This window comes from Myotis yumanensis, unplaced genomic scaffold (genome assembly GCF_028538775.1).
Source record: "Myotis yumanensis isolate MYYU_CA2020_CCGP unplaced genomic scaffold, mMyoYum1.0.hap1 SCAF_12, whole genome shotgun sequence".
Lineage (NCBI taxonomy): Eukaryota > Metazoa > Chordata > Mammalia > Chiroptera > Vespertilionidae > Myotis > Myotis yumanensis.
In genome coordinates, this window is record NW_027223763.1 from 42,293,080 (window position 1) to 42,313,758 (window position 20,679).

A 20,679-nucleotide genomic window follows, 5' to 3' on the forward strand; every position below is an offset into this window, starting at 1 on the left:
TGTAGACTTAGATCAATTACATTAAAACATCAAGCCTGCAAACAATGACCCCAAAGAAAATAATGCTGGCTTTCCTTTTATGAAACTAATACTTGCCTTAAAACCCATGGGATTGGCTGTTGGCTTTCTATTGAAATGATTCATGTGGAATGCTGTTTGGATGTCCTGGTTATACATGGACATTAATAGCAGAATATTTCAATCAGAGTCTCTAGCCACAAGGGAATAATTGTTTCCCATTGACTGAGTCAAAAGCTAAGTTAGCTTATTAGCATATAATGTACTTGGAGGTGGTTTGTGGTTTATTGGATTTGTTATTTGGCATTTGTATGTTTGTCCAACCCACAGAACTCAAAAGGCGTAACAAGCTGATTGAAGCACTGAGGAGAGGCCCCTGTAGAAGGCATCTGGGGAGTGATACAAAAAATCACCTACCCCCAAACAGAAAGTTTTAGCCTTTTAGAGACAGGAGAAAGGAATTGGGCCTCCTAAGCATATTATTGGTCTGTGTGAGAGACTATTTAAACTCTGGAAGAGCATGTTTCAAATTATTTCTTTTTCAGAGCATCCTTTTGGTTTAAACACATAAAATACATTTATTTTGCTTTCATCTTCATGGGAAAGTTATACATTTAAAGTAGAAACATTATATAAGCTTAATAAATGTAAAGAAGAATATATTGCATTTGTTTAACCATATTGTTTTTATTAAGTGCCAGAATCTGTTCTAATTGCTCTTTATAAATAATAACTTCTTTATTACTCAGAACAACCCTGTGAACTATGTACCAACTCTGTTTGTTAGATATATTTTTGGACATATCAAACTATAGCAAGATGTATTTCTGCACTACGAGGATGTGCATGGTTCCAAATAATACATTATTAATTTTGTGAAGTCTAGTCGTGCTGTCAAAGTTTACAGTAGCAGGAGGTAAAATAGCCCAATGGCCCACGCTGAGAGGGAAAGTGGGAATCACCAGGAAGCCAGCAGACAAACGAAGGTTGGGGTTAATCACGGGACTGAGAATCAGAATCTGAGAACAAGGACCAGACAGATCCAGCCCAGTTCCGGACACGTAGCCCACAATCTCAATCAAAGGGGGTGAGTGAGAGCGGTCAGAGCTTTCAGAGTGTAGGGTGGAAATGGGAGTGGTGTTGTGTGAAAAAGTGCTTGCAGGAAAGCCCACTGAAACCATGGCAAACCCCCAGTATGGGGCCCACAATGCCAGAGAGAGAGCAGGCAAATGTCCCAGCCTCATTTGCAAGTAGAAGATGTGCTGCTCTCCAGGAACTAAGGACAATCAAAAAGGAGTGATTGCTCTCTCCTCCCTTGGGTATAGAGCTCTCCAAAGAGGGCATCAAAACCCCTCCTGCTGTTTTCAGGGTAAAGTTCATGGCTAACTCCACCCTTGAAGTGAGAGAAGCAGAGCAGCTTTCCATGACCAACCAGGCTTCCAACCTGACCATCAGTATATGCTCCAAAATGAAGGCCCATCCATCTCTCCCAGTCACTCACCTCGGGCCCAGGGACTCCGCTCCAATTCCAGGAAGGCAAATCTGACCCACACTGCAGGTCTGGAATTACATCAGCATTGAAAGAAGCCAAGTAAGACTGCCCTTCTGTGCTTTGGACATTCAATGATCTGACAGGGGAGTGTGGGTAGGGGAAGCATGGATGGGTGTTCCCAGTCCACATGCCACAGTGACCTCCTTGTCTGGTTTATGATATTCCCCATTCAATCCATTTCCCTAGTTCTGTGCTTTGGCCTCTGATTTCCAGACAGAAAAGTAAAGCGAGAAGATAATGCCCCAAATGAAAGCTTGCTGGTGGGGGCTAGTACAGGATTTCTATGGAAATGCCTGCAGCACTGATAATTCACAAAATAGATTACTTCAACAATATTCAAAACCAACAGAAAAAAAAATGGGGTTGGCCATATTAATTCAATGGATTTTATATTCTTAGTTCCCAGGATAAGAAATGCTATACACGATTATTTTTAATCGGTTATCACTGTCTCAGAGAGACAACCCCATTAATCCAAACTCTGTGTTTTCCATGTCTTAACAACCTCATATCTCCAGGCAGATGTTGAGGTTTTTATTGCCAAGATAAAATACACATGCTTGCTTATCCTGAAATATTTGAATTAGCTTTCAATACTGGAAGGTTGTATTTGAAGGGGTTCCATTAGTTAAATACCAATAAGGGGGTTGCCATAGAAATTGGTGATGACAAGACAAGACATTTTGAGGATATCAAACTATGTCAAGATGTATTTTTGTACTATTAGGATGTGCATGGTTCCAAATAACACTTTACTTGGAAATGGGTTATTAATTTTGTGAAGTCCTAAAGTGGGTTGAAATTTTATGCCTTGTGAAATCCCAGCCTCAGGGAAAGACCCTAGTCATCTTTCAAGGCATGTCTTCCCCACTAGAGAACCGTAAGTATCTAAATGTATAGAATCTTGTGTTTTCACTTTGCTTAATACTGTGTGCATTACTTTATATTTCCAAATACTTTCCTAAGCATCAATTTAGGTGCAGAATTATCATGGCAAAAAAGTGTAGTAATAATGACACACATGATTGCCTTGCACTGGGTTTGGCACTCACTAATTGAGGACATCATCAGAATTTGCTAAAAGATATTTTGGTTTATTACCTATTTCCAAGTAAAGTCAGACACATTCCAGTTACGGTCCTGTTATCTTAAATAGATATTGTACCCTACCTCCAAAACATGAAGGCAATATCTCAAACATCTGTTTCCATAGAAGACTGAAGAGATATTCTAGTGAAAATTAGATGCATTTTTTTCTTGTCATGCCTAAGTATTTTCTTGGACTCACTCTGCTCCTTAGAAGCTCAAAGATTTCTAATAATGTTTTCTTTTGAAAAATATAGTGTATTAAAATATTCTCTTCCTGAACAATAATGTTCTACAGTTGTGCCTGAGTATTCATGCAATGGGAATATTCCTAATTGTAAGAAGCACCTTAAACTGAATAAACAAGAATAGTTTTTAATGTTGTCAGTTAAACACAACTAATTACCAGCTTTATGTAGTTTTTATAAATCCATCCCACAATTCAGACCACAGAAGAGAGACACTAAAATTAAGGACATCAAGAATCTAAATCTGAAACTATTTGTGAAAAGCTGTGGTATTGTGCAAACTTGGGCCATTGCTTTTCAAGTAGGCAGTAAATGAGTGCCCATTAAAATGAGACAAATAGCTTGACTGCTACTTTTCCCATCACGGCAGTATTTGCTAATGTCCCCCAAGTCTGTATTTGAAAAATGCATGATCTTAGGTAGTTGCTGAGTTTTTAATGGCCCCGTTATATAATCCAAATACACAAGATGTGACCTGTTGGTTGAATCAACCATTGATTCAAAGACCAGGCCATTCAAGTGAGAAGTTGGATGAAGGATGCATGTTCAATGCTTTTGAATTTTATGCAAAACTTAACTATGCTAATTTTAAATTCTGCAACATAAAATATTGCTAAAGTTTCACTATATGCATAATTTCAAAGCATATGAATTCTCCATACAAACTTCTAAATCAAAAACCACTTAATTCTAGAGCTGGCAAGGCCCGTGAGTTAACTGTGTTTGTGTTATTGCTACATGGCTTTAGCTGTTAGACAGAAATGTCCACCCACCACTGGCAGCCTCAGTCTTGAATTGCTCAAGATCTTCAGGAAGTCACCTCTCACATAAAACTCAAACTCTCCTTTCTAAATGACCTACACTGCAATAATCACAGGATTTGTGGTTAAAGACCATCCTGCTACATTCTATCTCTGTGTAAATCTGAACCATTTCCCAACAGAAAATCAATTATTCCTTAGGCTCATAGGCATTTTAGATCACATATGGTGATGTTGACGTAAAACCAAAGTGTTAATTTAGTTTGATCAAAATTCTCAGTTATCTAAGCATTTCACTACAATACACCAAATGTTTTCACAAGTGCCTGAACTTATCATAGATTACGGTCTCATGTCAGCAGAGAGAAAGAAATAGAGAGAAAAAGGCCATATGGAATTTCAAGACATTCTTCCTCACAACACCCAATCTTTACGACAGTTGTGACACATTTTGCTTATTGGGAGCCCAGGTTGAATTGCATAGCAGTCATAACAAAATGTGACCAAAGTCAGCAAAACACAATTGATTGGGGTTTGATTTATTATTTGGTCAATCTGGTCAACCTGGAATCTTGTAGAATATAGCTATTAAATCCATGGCTAATGCTCACAGTTTTATAGGCTACAATGCTTTCAGTTCCAAAATTGCAAAAGCTGAAGTGTGGAGAGAATCTTACCTCTTCCAGCTTAAACAAATCTACATTGCTCTAAAATTAAATTTCTGAGAACTACTGCAAGTCTTTGGTTATAATGAAAAATTATTGCAATCAACTAAAGAACTAACCTACTTTTCCTCAGAACTAAACGAACAAGTGTTCACAAAAATTTCCCTGAGAGATCTAGATAAAATAAAACTTTTTTCCCCTAAATAATAGAGATTATATTTTTTTAAAGCTGTAAGTCTATACAACTACTTTTGTGAATGGTCAGTGGGTTGAGCTGATTAAAGTATACATCTGTGAGGATCCTCAAAGACATTTATATTGAATTTTTTTTTAATCATAAAGAAAATGGTAGCCCAGCTGGTGTGGCTCAGTGGTTGAGCATCGACCCATGAACCAAGAGGTCACCAGTTTGACTCCCATCAGGGCACATGCCAGGGTTGCAGGCTCAATCCCCAGTAGGGGGCATGCAGGAGGCAACCAATCAATGCTTCTCTTTCATCAGTGTTTCCATATCTCTATCCCTCTCCTTTCCTCTCTAAAAATCAATAAAAAACATATTTTAAAGAAAAAAAAATGGTCATGACCCTGGGCATCCAGCTGTATCTGCAGTAGATTCCCAGAATGTTTTCTTTATGTCAACACTAAAAAAATATGCCATTCTTGCCTTAACTGATTTCGCTCAAGGGCACATGCCCAGGTTGTGGGATTGATCCCCAGGAGGTCACAGTTTGATTCCCGGTCAAGGCACATGCCCAGGTTGAAAGCTCAGTCTCCAGTGTGGGGCATGCAGGAGGCAGCCAGTCAATGATTCTCTCTCATCATTGATGTTTCTATCTCTCTCTCCATCTCCCTTCCTCTCTGAAATCATATATATATATATATATATATATATATATATATATATTCTTGATATTTTAAAAAGCTTTTTCTTTACTAATGAAGTCATATACTACAGATTTTATTTTGTAAATTTGTGAATTTCTTTAGTTAATTTCTTTTAATACTCTATATCTAAAATGTAATGTAGAAAAGAAAGTGTGAACAGAAGAAACAAAATCAAGGAAGAGAAATGAAGGGAGGGAGGAAAGAAACCTGTAGATTGTACTTCATCCTGGAAAGTAAAGTCAATCAATGCAAATGGGCAGCCATAACATGATATAGTTTCCCTGGGCATAGAGTTTTGTTTGAAAATCCATCCCAGAACTTGTCTGACAGGCTTCAGTGAGCTTCATAAAAGAACACAAGCCCATGTTCTCTGCAGATATGTCAATGTGTTTAATTTAGGGTGGGGTTATGGAAGAGTCCATTAGCAAGTTGTTCATGAATAGGCGTCAAGGATCCACGAAAGCCTTGAAATTGCATACATATACTTTTTGTGATTGTCCTTATGTGCGATTATTTTTCTGGAGAATGAATCACTAGCTGTTATCAGATTCATGAAGGTATTTAAAGATCCTAGTCTCTAAAAAATAGGCTAAGAGGTTAATGTCCCAAGTGCCTTTCAAGAGGAATGTACTTAGTCCTCATAGTCAGCAGCAATGGGGGCAGGGTCTTCATCACAGACACCCAAACAGAGCTTCCAAGCAACCTTGTGTGGGAGTCATGAAGGGCTTCTGGATCAAAGGGGAGCAGCATGACCTTTCACGTCCTTCTCCTTGGATTTGAAGGAGTAACTCAAAACTTCTCCACACACAGAAAACTCTGATGGGACCATGAGTCATCCCTCTCTCTCCCTCTCTCCCAATTCCCTCTGCGGAACAAAAAGAAATCTTGGCATCTTGCCTTAAGCAACAATTTTCTGGGGGTGGGGGTTACACTTGATTTAAAACATTACCCATTTGTGTATAACTGGCATTTGGAACCACTCCTCTAAGATGAAAATCAAGCACAAGATGAAAAACTGACTTAGAAGTAAAGCAGGTCACACACAAGTCAAGTAAAATATCTTATTAATGGAGCGAGAAACCAAACCCCAAACCATTATTTCTCACAGGGAAGCAATTTCTTGATATAAGATAAAACCATAGCAAAAGGGGGAAGAGGGAGAACTGAGATGACTAAAAGCTTATTTTAATTCCTGTTTATAGAAGTGGTACAGAATCTTGATTAGTTTTCTTTTAAGATAACTGCTTGTGTACCTACAAAACCATCTTATTATCATGCACTGCTCAATGACCTAACTATTCTGAGAAGGTTGAATGGGAAAATACAGTGATACCAAATTGAATAAAAGGACGTTATTCAGTGAATAAAGACAATGCTTGACATGACACTTAAAATGAATTTTATTTCTTATGCCTCTTATGGACATTTGTTTTTAATATTTGTCTTTAATATGTTAGGTTGGACCATATGTAAGTCTGATGTTAAGGCAATTTTTACTGGAAAATAGCAATGTATTTTGGTACAGCATGCATAGTTTAAATCCTTTAAGGAAGATCTGTGAAACCACTGAATTCTGCAAATGTTTACTGACCAACCATCATGTGCCTGGCACCTTGCTCAGTAGTGAAGGATGCAATAGTGGCAGATGGTAGATGCCATGTCCCCTGGTACCTGTTATGACTATTATGCTGTTTAGAATCAATTATCAAACTGATAATAAATATCAGGAGAGAAATATATACCCAGTGGTTGATTCAACAAGTTAAAATATGCCATCAACTGATTTTCATAGTGTTTAATAAAAAGAATCATTTAGGCATTACCACTGTGATAACTTCCAGAAGGTGGCATTTTAACTTCCCATTTTTCATGTAACAAACTGAACCATTGAATACATACAAGACTTGCTTAAGATCTCCTTTATCTTCCAATCTTTGGCTGCTAGTCTAATGCTTCATCTACTGATCTATTCCTTTCTCTCCTCTTCTCACTGTGCCCTCGCCTATCAAGTATGGTCATCGGTGTCTTAACTGACCCCAGCATCTGGTAATTGTTGGGAAAGGGCAAAATCAAATAGACTTTCTGGTGGGAACATGCTGCTAAAGGACTTTCTGTAAATTTTTCCTCAGTATTTGTTATCCCCTCATACTAGGATGTTGTTACCTCCCCCTGTGCTCAGTAATTTTAGTTTGTGCTTTTTGTTTCTCTTTTTTTGTTTCTTTGGTTTGCTGGCTTTGTGTTCTTTTCTCTTTTTTCCTTTTCTTTTCCTTTTTTAATGCAGGAATCGGTCAAGGCGTTCCAGTGGTGGCGCTCATTGTGGAAGGAGGACCCAATGTGATCTCGATTGTCTTGGAGTACCTCCGAGACACCCCTCCCGTGCCAGTGGTTGTCTGCGATGGGAGTGGACGGGCATCCGACATCCTGGCGTTTGGACATAAATATTCAGAAGAAGGCGGGTAGGTAATTTACCAGGCTCCATAGGGGACCTATGAGTGCAAAGCTTGTGTTCCAAGCTTGGAAGAGAGGGGTTAGTTCATTAAGACATGGGAGGCTGGTGGGAAAGAGCCAGGGAACGTACTCTAAAAGTCCTATGAAGCGGAATACTCTGTAAAAGCTGTGCTAGACCACATTGATGATAAAGAGGATGAGGGGAAGAAGGGGCCTTGGGGCCTTTCTCTTTTCTTCATCAGCACAGCTAATCTGGACCATTTAGTGCAGGCTGGTAACTTGGGAGAAGCCGGCCTGTGCCACTTCCAGGCTTGGCCACAAACACCAGCATCACTAAGCTGGTTTACAAATGCTAAATGTTTACAAAAACAATTGGCAGCCTGAGCTGTCAAATCCCTCTAAACTGGCTTGGGAAAGGGGAATCTCTGAAAAGGTAACCATTCTGGCCCTGTATAAACACCTCTTGAATCCTTCATGTCCTTTCCTTCATCCGTCAGCCCCCACCCCCACCCCAGCTGCTTTCAGTCCCAGCCTCACGGAGGACTTCCCTTCATAGCCCTCTTCTCCCTGCGAGGTTCCATTCAGTGAATTGTGGGGTCCAGGCACTCACAGATTATTAGATGAAAGTAATTTATTTTCAGGATGTGAATGAATTGAAGGGGGAAAACTCAAGGGAGATATTGAGGTTTTAAATAAGGAACTTCCTAACCTGATCAATTCTCCTAACACATGAAACCAGAAAAAGAAAGGAACCCCAGAGAAGAGGGGGTCTTTTATTCATACCTTTCATAATTCTACTGTGTTTACTCTGTGTCATGCACTGAAATGTAGAAAAGAATAATATACTATTTCTACCCTCAAAGAGCTTACAGTGGTCTGGCTGGTGTGCTCAGTGGTTGAGCATCGACCTATGAAACAAGGAGGTCATGGTTCAATTCCTGGTCAGGGCACATGCCTGCATTGTGGGCTCAATCCCCAATGTGGGGCGGGCAGGAGGCAACCAGTCAATGATTCTCTCTTATCATTGATGTTTCTGTGTGTGTGTGTGTGTGTGTGTGTGTGTGTGTGTGTACATATATATTTTTTAAGTGCTCACAGTAAATCTAGAAAGTAGACAAGGTTGTAATTACAATAATAAAAGTGACAGGTGAGCTTGCCTACTTCAGGACACTTTCCCCTCCACCTCCCTGTCACCCAGTCTGCCTTAAAGTAAGAGATGCAGCATGGCAGCCCAGTACCGTCTTTTCTCTCCCCATTCTTTCCTTGTCTCGGCCAGCAGCCCAGCACTCGACGTGAGCCATTAAATCAGCACCCTCACTGGCAAGTGCATGAACCAAAATATATGAGAGGAGGAATAACGAAAAGCATGGGGTTCTCTAGCTCAACACTGCAAATACTAGTAGTTATTTTAAGCCCTGTTAAAGCTTCTGATACTTTTTCTAAAAGCTAATTTTTATAGCACAAAATTGAAGTTTGCTTACTAGCAAATTTAATTAAATTACTTTTCTTCTTTATAGTAAATATTGGCCCACTTTATAACTAAGGGAATAAAAGAGAGAGAGAAAAATAAAACATTTGCCCAAATGCCTCCATATCTATTACCAACAAGAGTTCAAGATCCTCAACTGTGCTTTGCTTTAGCCATAGTTCTCATTGATTTAAATTTAGCAATTTGTTCCTTTTTCTGAAATAACTAAAGAATTGATGCAGTTTTTATTTTGGGCTTATTTTTTGCTTCCTAGTGCCTGCAGTTATTTTGTTGTATTTCTATAAAGTAGGTACAAGGTTGGGTTCATGGTGCATTTTTCTTTTCGGAAACTAATGAAGAAGCAAGGTGTTCATCTTGGCATTTCAGGTTTTCTTGGCCTATACACATTGAAAGTCTGTACCTAGTGTCTATTTTTGTCATTATTTTGGGTTGTGTACCTTGAAAATGTTAAAATATTTGGTAAATTGCCGCTCCTGACTCTGTTTTAATAACAGAGAACTGTTACACGTTAGAGCTGGGCGGGACTTCATATTATTTAACCTAGGAGACAGATACATAGAGAAATTAAATGCTTTGCAAGGTCACACAGCTCATGAGCTCAGATCAGGGTTCTTTCTGGTGTACTATAAGAATTCCCTGGAATGTGTTTTTTGGTATGTGCCTTAGTGTTTCTCATATAGAGGTACTCTCTTTTAAACACTTAAGTTACCCTCAGCTGCCTCTTTGTATTGTAATTTCCTGATTTTTTTTATTATTCTGTGTATTCCAAAAAGATAAAATCAGTGCATTCCAAGCTGATCAACCCAAGTTGTAAACCAGTGTCCAAGCTGATCAACCCTCCGCCATGTGAATTCTTTTCCTTAACTGACCCATACCATTATACCCAAACCTGAAAATTAAGGGTCAGAAATCCCATGCACCTTTAACCTTAATTGTCAGTTTTAGTTTTAAAACTGAAGTTTAGCTTTAGTTCTCATTATTCTATGGTCAGTATATGCAAGAGCACAATCTATATGGGATCTACACAAACATATGAACCATGACTGATTATCAAAGAATATGAAGTCATGCACATAACTAGTGTGGAGAGAAAGAATTAAGATATAATCTCGTATCTTGGGAATTATTTAAAGCTAAAACGTTAAGTTTTTAAAGAAATATTTTTAAAGTGTTATGGTTAAAGTATGTTCTTGCTACTCCAGGAAAGCTATTATACATTTATCATGATAAAATGAGTTTGGAATGTTTCCGTGTGCCATCTGAATAATTGCCAGAATTAATCATGCTTATTTAGCTTGAAATGAAGTTGTCTAGCCACACATGTGCAGCCAATTTAAAAAATTATTTCCAAAGAACATGATTTTGCAGTAGTGTGCTGCTTTCTTTACGCTAAAAAAAAGAATTAGCCCACCTAGACTTCATTCACCACGGAGGATTTCTTTGATTTCTAGCAAAGCCCAACAGAGTTTGGTACATGGTTCACTATAAATAAATATAAATGCATAACTATTTCTTTATATAAACAAACTGACTTAAATAGGTATGATTGTACATATAGAGTTGACTATAGGAAACATACATAATTTTTACTTTTCAGTTACTTTGCTGATTTAAATATTAAAAATTTTAATTTATAGGTTGTTAAATAATATAGGCCCACAAACTATAAATGTGCATATCCAGCTACGTAGCTTATTGTTTTATTATCATAAAGGCGTGAATAAAATCTTCATCTCTCCATTTTAACCTTTGTGACCTTGATACTGTGCCTTTAAATTCCCTGTTATGAAACCACCTTCCAAGAATAGGAATTTGAAAGGGAATTTCTTTGGAAGCAAATTATGATAGGCAAAACTAATTAATTTTTGTAAATGAGATTACTTGAGGTAGAAAAAGATATGACTGATCTATAAAAACACAAATGGATTTAGATAAAATAGGAGACAATTACAATTAAATTCTTATTTTTATTTTTGTCTCTTTTTTTTTTTCCTACCTCTGCTCTGTGGTATACTCTACCTGAAAGAAATGATAAAACTTTTTTTATTCCTTATTGTTGTACTGGATTTTCTATTTCCCACCTGTATAGTTTAGAAGGAGTCATAAGTCACTATCCATAACCAATTTCATTGCTTGAGAAATGTTACCAAATTTTATTTCTGAATCACAAATTACTAAACACTGCGAACACAAATAGATTAGTGCTACATAAGTAGCATTACGTTCAATAATGTAAATTTTTAAATAGTAGGATTCCACTTTATGCTGTTTGACTAAGGAAGATACCCAGTCAGGAAGACTTTTCAAGCTTCAAGTGGCTAAAACTGAAGGTAGATACAACTTTGCCTGGTAATTGTCATAGGTCTAAGATTACAGGGAGATTAATCAGTCAGTGAGCATGTATGGCACAGGTGAAAAATGTCAATGTGAAAAAGGCATCTGAATGAATGAGTGTGTTTTGAGATTATGTCCCTCCTTCATCCAGATTTTATTATTTACTAGAGGCCCAATGCACGAAAGTTCATGCAAGAGTAGGCCTTACTTCCCCCGGCTGCCGCCAGGGCTTCCCTCCGGCACCCGGGACCCTCCTCTGGCTGTTGGCAGGCACCTGGGACCCAGGATGGCTTCCCTCTGTCCCCGGCTTCGTCAGGAAGGACATCTGGAATGATGTCTGGTCTAATTAGTATATTACCCTTTTATTATTATAGATACTTATGTTTGTCCCAAAATAATCATCTGGATTTATCATTTTTAAACACCCCAGGACAAGAAGTAGAACTGCAGCTTTTAAGTAGTCTGTTCATAACTTTTGGAGAGTCATCCATGTGGCAAACACCAAAAGACTGATAGTGCTTTTTTTTTAATTGAATATATCTGACATATAACATTGTGTAAATTTAAGGTATACAATGTGTTAACTTGATACATTTATATATTGTAATATGATTGCCATCATAGCGATGATTAGCACCTCTACTATATTGCATAATTATCCTTTCTTTTTAGTGGATGGGATCATTAAGTTTTAACTATTCACATCGCTATGTGCAGTAGAATTTGTATTCCATAGCGTGAAGAAAAAATGAGCAATGGCTTGCTCTTGAGAATGGGAGACAGATAATATATTCCCAATAAAAATCTAATTATCCCGTTTAAAGGGAGCTTAGTAAGGGTCCCAACATTTTTTGGTTAGCTGAGGTAAAGGCATAAATGAAACACAAAGTAGAGATTAAAATGGAAAAATATGTTGCATGGCTTCAAATTATAAAACTATATCCCAGCAGAAATGTGACACAAGTTGGTTTCTCTCCAAATATATACCAAAATGGCCAAAGACAGGAGAAAGAAGATTAGTCATTTTAGAAGCGCAGGTGTATTCCCTAGGACATATCGTTCTATGACGCGGACACTAATGTTTTCTGCTGCTCAAGAGATTTCCATCTAAAGCTGAAGGATGTCACAGCCCTATCATTTGTCTCTATAAGATCTGCTGAAAGAAAGTAATTGATAGCAATCGTTTGTATTCCAGCATGATTTAGACATAATTGGAATGTCAAGTGAGAAAGAAGGAAACAATATCAAGCCTGCTGACTTTAAGTGTCCATTTTGTTTCTGTCAATTTCATCTTACCTGTCTCTTTTCTAGAATATTCGATAAGAAGGCACGTGCAAACTTGATTCTGTTTTTAACTTTGTTAGAGGGAAGCAAGAAAAGTTGGAAATATCTTGTACAGACAAAGAATACTGGTGGCTTTATTTATAGAAGTTTTGGTTCTGTGAACTGTTTTCCAAGTTAACATTTATTGAGTGCTTATTATAATCATGGAACTGTTAGAGGATGAGCAAGACATGGCCCTATCAGGGACCCTTTAATGGAGATTAAAACACAGACGTGAATACAGATAACTAGAAGGACACGTGCTATGACGAACATAAAGTATCACAGAAACATAGAGGACAAAGTACTTGAGTTTAGCATTCCTGATGAGAATCTCTTCAGTGGAACCATGTATGTTAATTATCTACAAAATAACAATATAATGACTCTATTACCTCCTCTCCTTTTCCATCAAAAAGTGGATTTAAACTAAGAGTCAGTATGAATGACCAAGAAAAAGCTTTATATGTCTTATAAAACTCAACACACAAAAAAAGAATCAATCTGAATGGGATTAAAGGAAAGTTGGTAGAGGGGTTGAGTTCTATGAGACAGTGTGATGGTGTTTTGTGTGGTGATGTGTGTTTGTATGTATGTTTGTGTATATATATATATATATATATATGTATATATATACATTTATATATATTACTAAACTGAATCATATATAAATTCAATTCATAAATTAATCAGATAAAATACATTTAATCATGTATTATTAATTATATATATTAATGCATATAATTGTATGTATATATGATATATGCATATGTGTTTGTGTTTAAAATTTGAGTGAAAACTTAAAGATAGGACTGATAACAAGAATTTTCAATCAATCAATCACCAGATGTTTTTTTTAATGTTTGTTTTAGGCAAGAAGTAGGTCTTCCCTTGAGACTTATAATCTCATTTGAACTAATATAATAACAAATAATTTTCTATTAGATGTTAGTTACTGAGTTCTAAAAAGGCAGGAAAAGGCTTAGGTTTGAGTAGATGGTAAAAGTTTATAGAGTGATTATTGCAACTTTTTCTTGTGTGGAATATATAAAAATATAGATATACAGTGTAGATACCTGTGTTATTATATCCAAGTTCCACAAAGCTAGAGTAGCTTCATTTATTTAGGAAAGTACAAAATAAAATAAATACTTTTGTGTACAGTTTGATATCTGGTATTTGATCCCTCCATGTGTGTCAACACAGGGAGAATGAAGCATTGACTGTATAAAAATTATCTAGAGTTCATGGGGGAAAGTGCTAAGTGAGGGAAAATATTTTATGGATCTACAGTGGCTAATTGGGTCTCTACAGTGATTAAATTTACTTTAGAATTGTTCAACTCCAAGTTAGGAAAATGTGGCCATAAGCAGCAACATCAGAAAAACACAGAGGTAAGTAATTGGTTATGATCATGAAATCCTTTCTAGGAATCACTGCCCCCCAACTTTAAATAGCCCATTAGAGCCGAGCAAAGATTTAAAGGCATCTATTATGTTCCTCTAAGATTTGCTTAAGTAACTTTTTGGCCACTTATTATACAGAAAACTTTCAAAATAAGCATGCGCTTGTTACACTTCAGCATACCCAATAATCACCTGGAAAAGGAAACACAAATTGCCCTAAACATCCGGGTTCAGTGTACCTGGGCTGGGGTGCAGGAAAATGCATTGAAACCATTCAGATTCAGGCAAGAGTCGTCCATGGACCACACTTTCAGAAATTCTTTGAAAATGTATAAACATTAGATTTTTTTTTTTTATTTTTTTTTTTACTTCTCTGTGTGTTCAAAAATAGCTTCTTTACTTTCTATGCCTCATGGGCATTCTCCTCACACAAGTCAATGCATTACTACCAGGAGTGCTTTGTACCCTTTGCCAAATTTTGTCTTTAGAACCCAGTTCACTTGAAAAGTTTATTTAGCACAAATCACCTTCTTTCTTTATCACAGTTGTTCTTGCTTCCAAACATCTGTCAGACTCATAGAGAAGTCTACTATGAGTATACCACAAAAATACTCATAGTAGTCTTCTCTATTAGTATTTTTATTTACATGGGTTTCTTAAAGGCATTTCATTCATTTATGTATTTCTTTTGAAAATTAATTTCTGACTGGTTCAAAATATATGCCCAATTAAAAAAGAGAAAGAAAAAAGTTGAGAAAAGCAAAAATATTTAAAAGTGAACGGGTGATAGTTGAATGTAAATTATGTAAATTTGAGAGGCCATTGATAGTCATTAGGGCCAGTAAGTTCAGCATCAGAAGGTCCTACCTCACTTTCCTTTGACTTTACAATTTCAATGGACAACCATTTAAGAGGCCCAATTTCCCACTTCTCTGTAGTATTGATCTTCACTTTTTTAAAGCCCTTAAACCCCTTCTCAAAAGAAATCTCACCTCGAAGTACAATATATAAAACAGACAAGATATTAGTAAAGGTTTACTCTGGTGAAGCTGGAATGGAAGGCCTAGACCACTGGTTCTCAATTTTATCTTGCATCTGAGTTACCCAGGGGCTTATTTAAAAGTATATTGCTGCCCTGGCCCATTTGACTCAGAGGATAGGGCATTGGCCTCTAGACTGAAGGGTCCTGGGTCCAATTGCGATTGGGGGCATGTACCTCTGCCGCAGGCTCCTCCCTGGCCGGGCCCTGGCCAGGCCCATCTGGAAGGCAACCAACTGATATGTTTCTTTCACATTGATATTTCTCTTTGTCTTTCTCTCTCTCTTCCACTCTTTCTAAAAATCAATGGAAAAAATATCTTTGAGAGGATTTAAAAAACAAAAATTTTAACATTATATTGCTGAGCCCTGGCCAGTGTGGCTCAGTTGGTTGAAGCTTCCTCCCTTACACTGAAGGTTGCAAGTTCGATTCTTGGCCAAGGCTCATACGGGAGGCCACTGATCAATGTTTCTCTCTTTCTCTCCCTTCCCCTCTATCTAAAAAATTTGGTGAACATATCCTCAGGTGAGATTTGAAAAGAAATATGAAAAAGGAAAAAAATCATATTGCTGACACCCATCTCTGATTTTCTAATTCGGTACATCTGGTTAAGGCCACGTGATTTGCATTTCAGAGAAGTACCCAGGAGATGCTGGTCTTTTGGTCCAGGGACCATACTTTGAGAACCTCTGTCCTAGAGCAGCCCTCTCTCTGCCTGGTTCTCACCCACTAAGGCAACTCTGAGGCGGCTCTGGAGCTCTTCAAAACACCAGGGGCTTCTTTGTAGAACCCAGGTGAAGACCATTAATTTACAGGTCAAGTCCACTTTTCTTTGCTTGGACTCAAGTCTCTGATTTCTGGCCTCAGCTTCTCGCTAGAGCCATCTCAATGAGCCTCGAATTCACCTAGCAACCCAACTGACCTGTCCTTTCCACTGCTCTCCAAGCACAAAAGGCTGCCACAGGCACCTCTGCCTTTACATGCGGTGTACATATGCATTTTCTTCTTAGTTTTATTTTTAAATTTTTTAATTGAGGTTTAGTTGACATATAACATTAGTTTCAGGTATGCAATGTAATGCTTGAATATTTGTATACATTGAGAAATTATTGTCATCATAAATCTAGTAACATTGGTCACCTTACAGAGTTACAAAAATTTTTTTGTCTTGCAATGAGAAGTTTTAACATCTACTCTCTTAGCAACTTTGAAATATGCAATATGGCATATACATTTCTTTACCCACTTCATTGGTAGGAAAAAAATGTCTGAAGTTCTACAAACATAGCCTTTCTCTCATGAAAAGAAGTAGTGAGGGCTTTTAAAACCACGAATGCATTTCAAAGGTATCTGAGTGAGGCACAGATGATAAAATGCCCTGGTATGTAATGCCTCTACCTTAGAGGAGCTGAATTCTGACTCGACTTGGCTGACATTAGAATCTGCAGCTGCTAGAAACAGAGTAGATTAACATCTCACCCAATGGTATCATGAATGATAAATAATGTTTGCAATGTACTTAATGGGTTTCTTCCAGATTTCCAATGAAATTCTCAGATATTGATTGTGGACCACAGGATTTATAAAAACTAACTATAATAGTGATCACCTGCTATAAAACTTCTTCAACTAGAAAAACACTGAGGATGCATTAAAGTAGCATTCCAAGATCAACCCAGGTCTGGATTACTGTTGTCTAGAAAAGTCTTCATTCAGTTTTAATAAAGTCTTTCCTTTATTGTCCTAATTGTTGGACAACTATCCTGGAATTGATAGACACAGTTATTATGTTTGCTGGGGATATTCAATGCAAGTCAACTGTCCATCCATGAGCAGTGAGCCCTAAAAGTCTTGAGTAAGGAGCAAAGAATAGGTTTCTCTAAACTCATGGAAGCCACAGTTTAGTGTCTTAGAGACAGACCTAAAAAGTGGAGTTCTTTAACCCGATAATCTCCTTGGTTTTCCCCATTTGACAGTATATTTGATATTTTATTATCTCTAGTGTAGGAATGACAAATCATTTTCATCTGAGTGTCAACAATACTCAGCTAGCACTGGCTTCCTGCCATGATGTGTTGAGAATGATTCTGAGACCACATTTGGGCTCAGAGAAAAGATTACTGTGATAGATTAATAATATGCAAAGAAGGAAATGTACAGTTAATGTGCCATGAATGTCTACTCTTACTCTAAAATGAAGACAAAATAAAATAAATAATAAAATAAAATAAAGACAAAATCTTATAGATAGTCCTAAACAAAGTTATCTGCTTTTTAAAAAACTTCTCCTCTAAATAAATGTTGGACCAACTTTAGAAGCATGTCAGTTGAAGAGTCGCCAGTGTTTCTGCCTGCCCATTTCAGTCAGCGCTGAGTCTGTGTTTTCTACAGAGCCTAACCCAATGAAAAGCTTGACTATTCCTTTTGCCTGGCTCTGGGCAATAGTCGATGATGGAATCTCATTTGGAATGAACTCTGAGGATGTGTTTCTCTTACAATTTTGGCAGCAGAAAATCTACCTGACCATGTGGCAGTCCCTGTATCCTTTGGCAACACTTCAATTTCTACTCTTGGGCATATTCATAACCAAAGGCAAAGGACAGCAGAGAAATTGCAGAGATACTGCTCAGGATTTGTCACCTAAATGTCCTGTTCGTCCCGGCCTTATGTGAAGAATTTGGCAGCATGTCTGCCTCAAGAGCAGCGCTCCCCAATAGAACTTCCTGTGAGCATAGAAATGTTCTGTATCTCTGCTGTCCAATCAGCTACGCACTTGAATTGTGGGCAGAGTGACTACGAATTAAATTTTACATTTTATTTAACTGTAATAAATTGGAGTTTCAATTACCCCATGACTAATGGCTTCCATATAGGATTGCACAGCTCCAGCATTTCCCCAAAACTGGGAGCCCTTGACTGCCAGCAGATTTCCATGGTTCCCTTTATTTCAATTACATTTTTTGCATTTAGCCAACATTATACATCCAGTCATTCAAAAAATATATTTTTTTAACACCTACTATGTTCCAGGTACTGTTCTAGGCACTGGCCAAAACACACCTGTGAAACAAATAGACAAAAATTCCTGCTGTTGTGGAACTTTCAGTTTAGCAGAATTAGATAGAGAATAAGTATTAAACATAATAAACACCCCTTATAATATTAGGTGATAAAGAAAATGGTGTGGGAATTAAGGTAAGGAGGTATGGAAAAGCCTCTGTCTTCAGCACCTGGATGAGACTACATAGTCACATCATGTGCAGTCCCTGCAGCCAAGGAGTTAGAGTCTCATTGGGACTTTCTTAAAAATTAATATTTCTTTATGAAATGCCATGTATAAAATGTATGGCACAAAGCTTCTCTTACAATAGGTACTAAGTGCCTTTTACCACCCTCAATCCTACAAAACTACCCACCTTCTATTTCCTTTTGTGTGTGTGTGTGTGTGTGTGTGTGTGTGTGTATATATATATATATATATATATTACCTTAGGTTTAAAAAAAATAGAACAAAAAATGTGAACACAAAGAAGAAACACTCTATGAGTAGTTGTAAATGAATTTTATTGAACAGATTGTAGCATCAAAGTGTGTGCATTCTGCCCAACTATAGGCAGCTTCTCTTAGATCATTCTAACTGCCTTGCATTACTGAATGGGAGCCCACAGGAAAAGCCCAGGTGAACAATTCTCTAGGCTAGATACTAAAGCAAGATCAGAGGTACTGTTTCTCACAGGCCTTAGCTTACAGAGGCCCTTTGTATCTGAAGTTGATCCTTAGTTAAAAGTTGGACAAACCAGTTTACTCACCTCATCCCCTCTATTCATCATTTTTATGTGTTCCATTCACATGGTTCCCAACTTTCTAGTCAACTAGCGCTTTCTGAAAACCATCAACATCAGTCGGTTACAGTTAAGCATGAGGTTAACATGAAGCATCACTTATCCGGAGTTGCTCTTAGGGCTTCTAATTGTTGAACAAAATATGTATTTCCCTTTTAATGAATTTAAAGGAACTTTGGGCATCTGGTAAGCTAGGGGAGTAGTGATCCTTGAAATCACATGACTCAGTCTTCTCTCACATAAGACTTATAACATCCAGTTTCAGGAAAAAGACAGATGAAATCTCTACTTGTATCCAGTCATTTCAACAACAAATCACTAACTTTGTGTGACTACACTGAGTTGAACTATGTATTTAGGTTCATATAATTTATTTGCAGAGATTCTTCCTCCCTGATTCTCTTGTCCTTAGACTCTACTCTGATGCTGTCAGCTGTAATATAATTTTTAGTAAGTTAGTTTACCTCTGCAGGCATCAGATTCTTCATCTGTAAAATGTTTGCTCTAAACTTGTATCATTCCTTTATCCTAAAGTTCAAATCCCTCAGCAACATTTTTACATGAATGCTTTCCCAAAAAAGTACAGATCCCAAAAATATCAAGAGCTGATATGTTATATTGCTAGTGATGGGATGCTCTTGCACGATTTTAAGAAGAATGTGATAGAATCGTGTTTGCTTTGTAGAAGCACAATTTAATCAACCTGATGGGAAATGGATTAGAGGGGGATAAAGAACAAACCAATTAGTGGTCTGTTGGTACCATCTGAGTAAGATGTGACGAAGGCCCAAACCAAGGTATATCGAGAATAAGATTGAGTGGAACAGTATTTTAGAAACTCAGATTTCTCAGTTAGTTTGTGGAAGGTGCTGCTGTTTTTCCTCTCCTAACAGATCCCAACGTGAGATGAGGACACCGAGAAAACACCCCGCTGTTTTTGCAGGTGACAACAGGGACACATTACATGTTAATCCAAGCATGACACATTTTAAAAATGTCCCTTACATATAGCATTCAACAGAGACAAGGTCTGATAGTATCCATGGAGAAAAAGGTCCAGCCAGGTGCCCAAAGCCTAAAAGAAACACCTCGCATGTAGTAGGTACTGAATAAATGTAAATAGGCCACTGAATCAAAAGAAAACATTTGCAGGTCCTATGCTTTGAGCAAGTAATAACGTTTTGAAAATATTTGTCAGTGATTAGACTCATTTTAAAGAAAAATTGTGGCCGAAGCCGGTTTGGCTCAGTGGATAGAGCATCGGCCTGCGGACTGAAGGGTCCCAGGTTCGGTTCCGGTCGCGTGTGCCTTGGTTGCGGGCACATCCCCGGTGGGGAGTGTGCAGGAGGCAGCTGATCAATGTTTCTCTCTCATTGATGTTTCTGACTCTCTATCTCCCTTCCTCTCTATAAAAAATCAATAAAATATATTTTTTAAAAAAAAGAAAGAAAAATTGTGGTTCTCATTCTAATCATCTGTTAAAAGATGGAATTTAAAGTAAAAAGTTGAGGCTCTTTATGCTTAAATGTGGAAAAAATCAATGCTTTACAACGTCTCATCTGAACAGAATCTCTTAATGGAGT

General features: G+C 37.5%; 1 protein-coding gene across 7 annotated transcripts in view; it reads left to right on the plus strand.

Annotated features, from left to right (window-relative positions):
* Positions 1-20,679, plus strand: part of TRPM3 (transient receptor potential cation channel subfamily M member 3) — a 773,499-nt gene that overhangs the window by 596,467 nt on the left and 156,353 nt on the right. For 6 of the 7 annotated variants that reach the window (XM_070431513.1, XM_070431508.1, XM_070431509.1 and 3 more), the window contains one exon: positions 7,497-7,671. In XM_070431513.1, coding sequence (XP_070287614.1) covers positions 7,497-7,671 — 175 coding nt within the window. Of the gene's footprint in view, positions 1-7,496; positions 7,676-20,679 lie in introns of those variants that run through there. The other variant, XM_070431514.1, reaches the window with a different exon arrangement.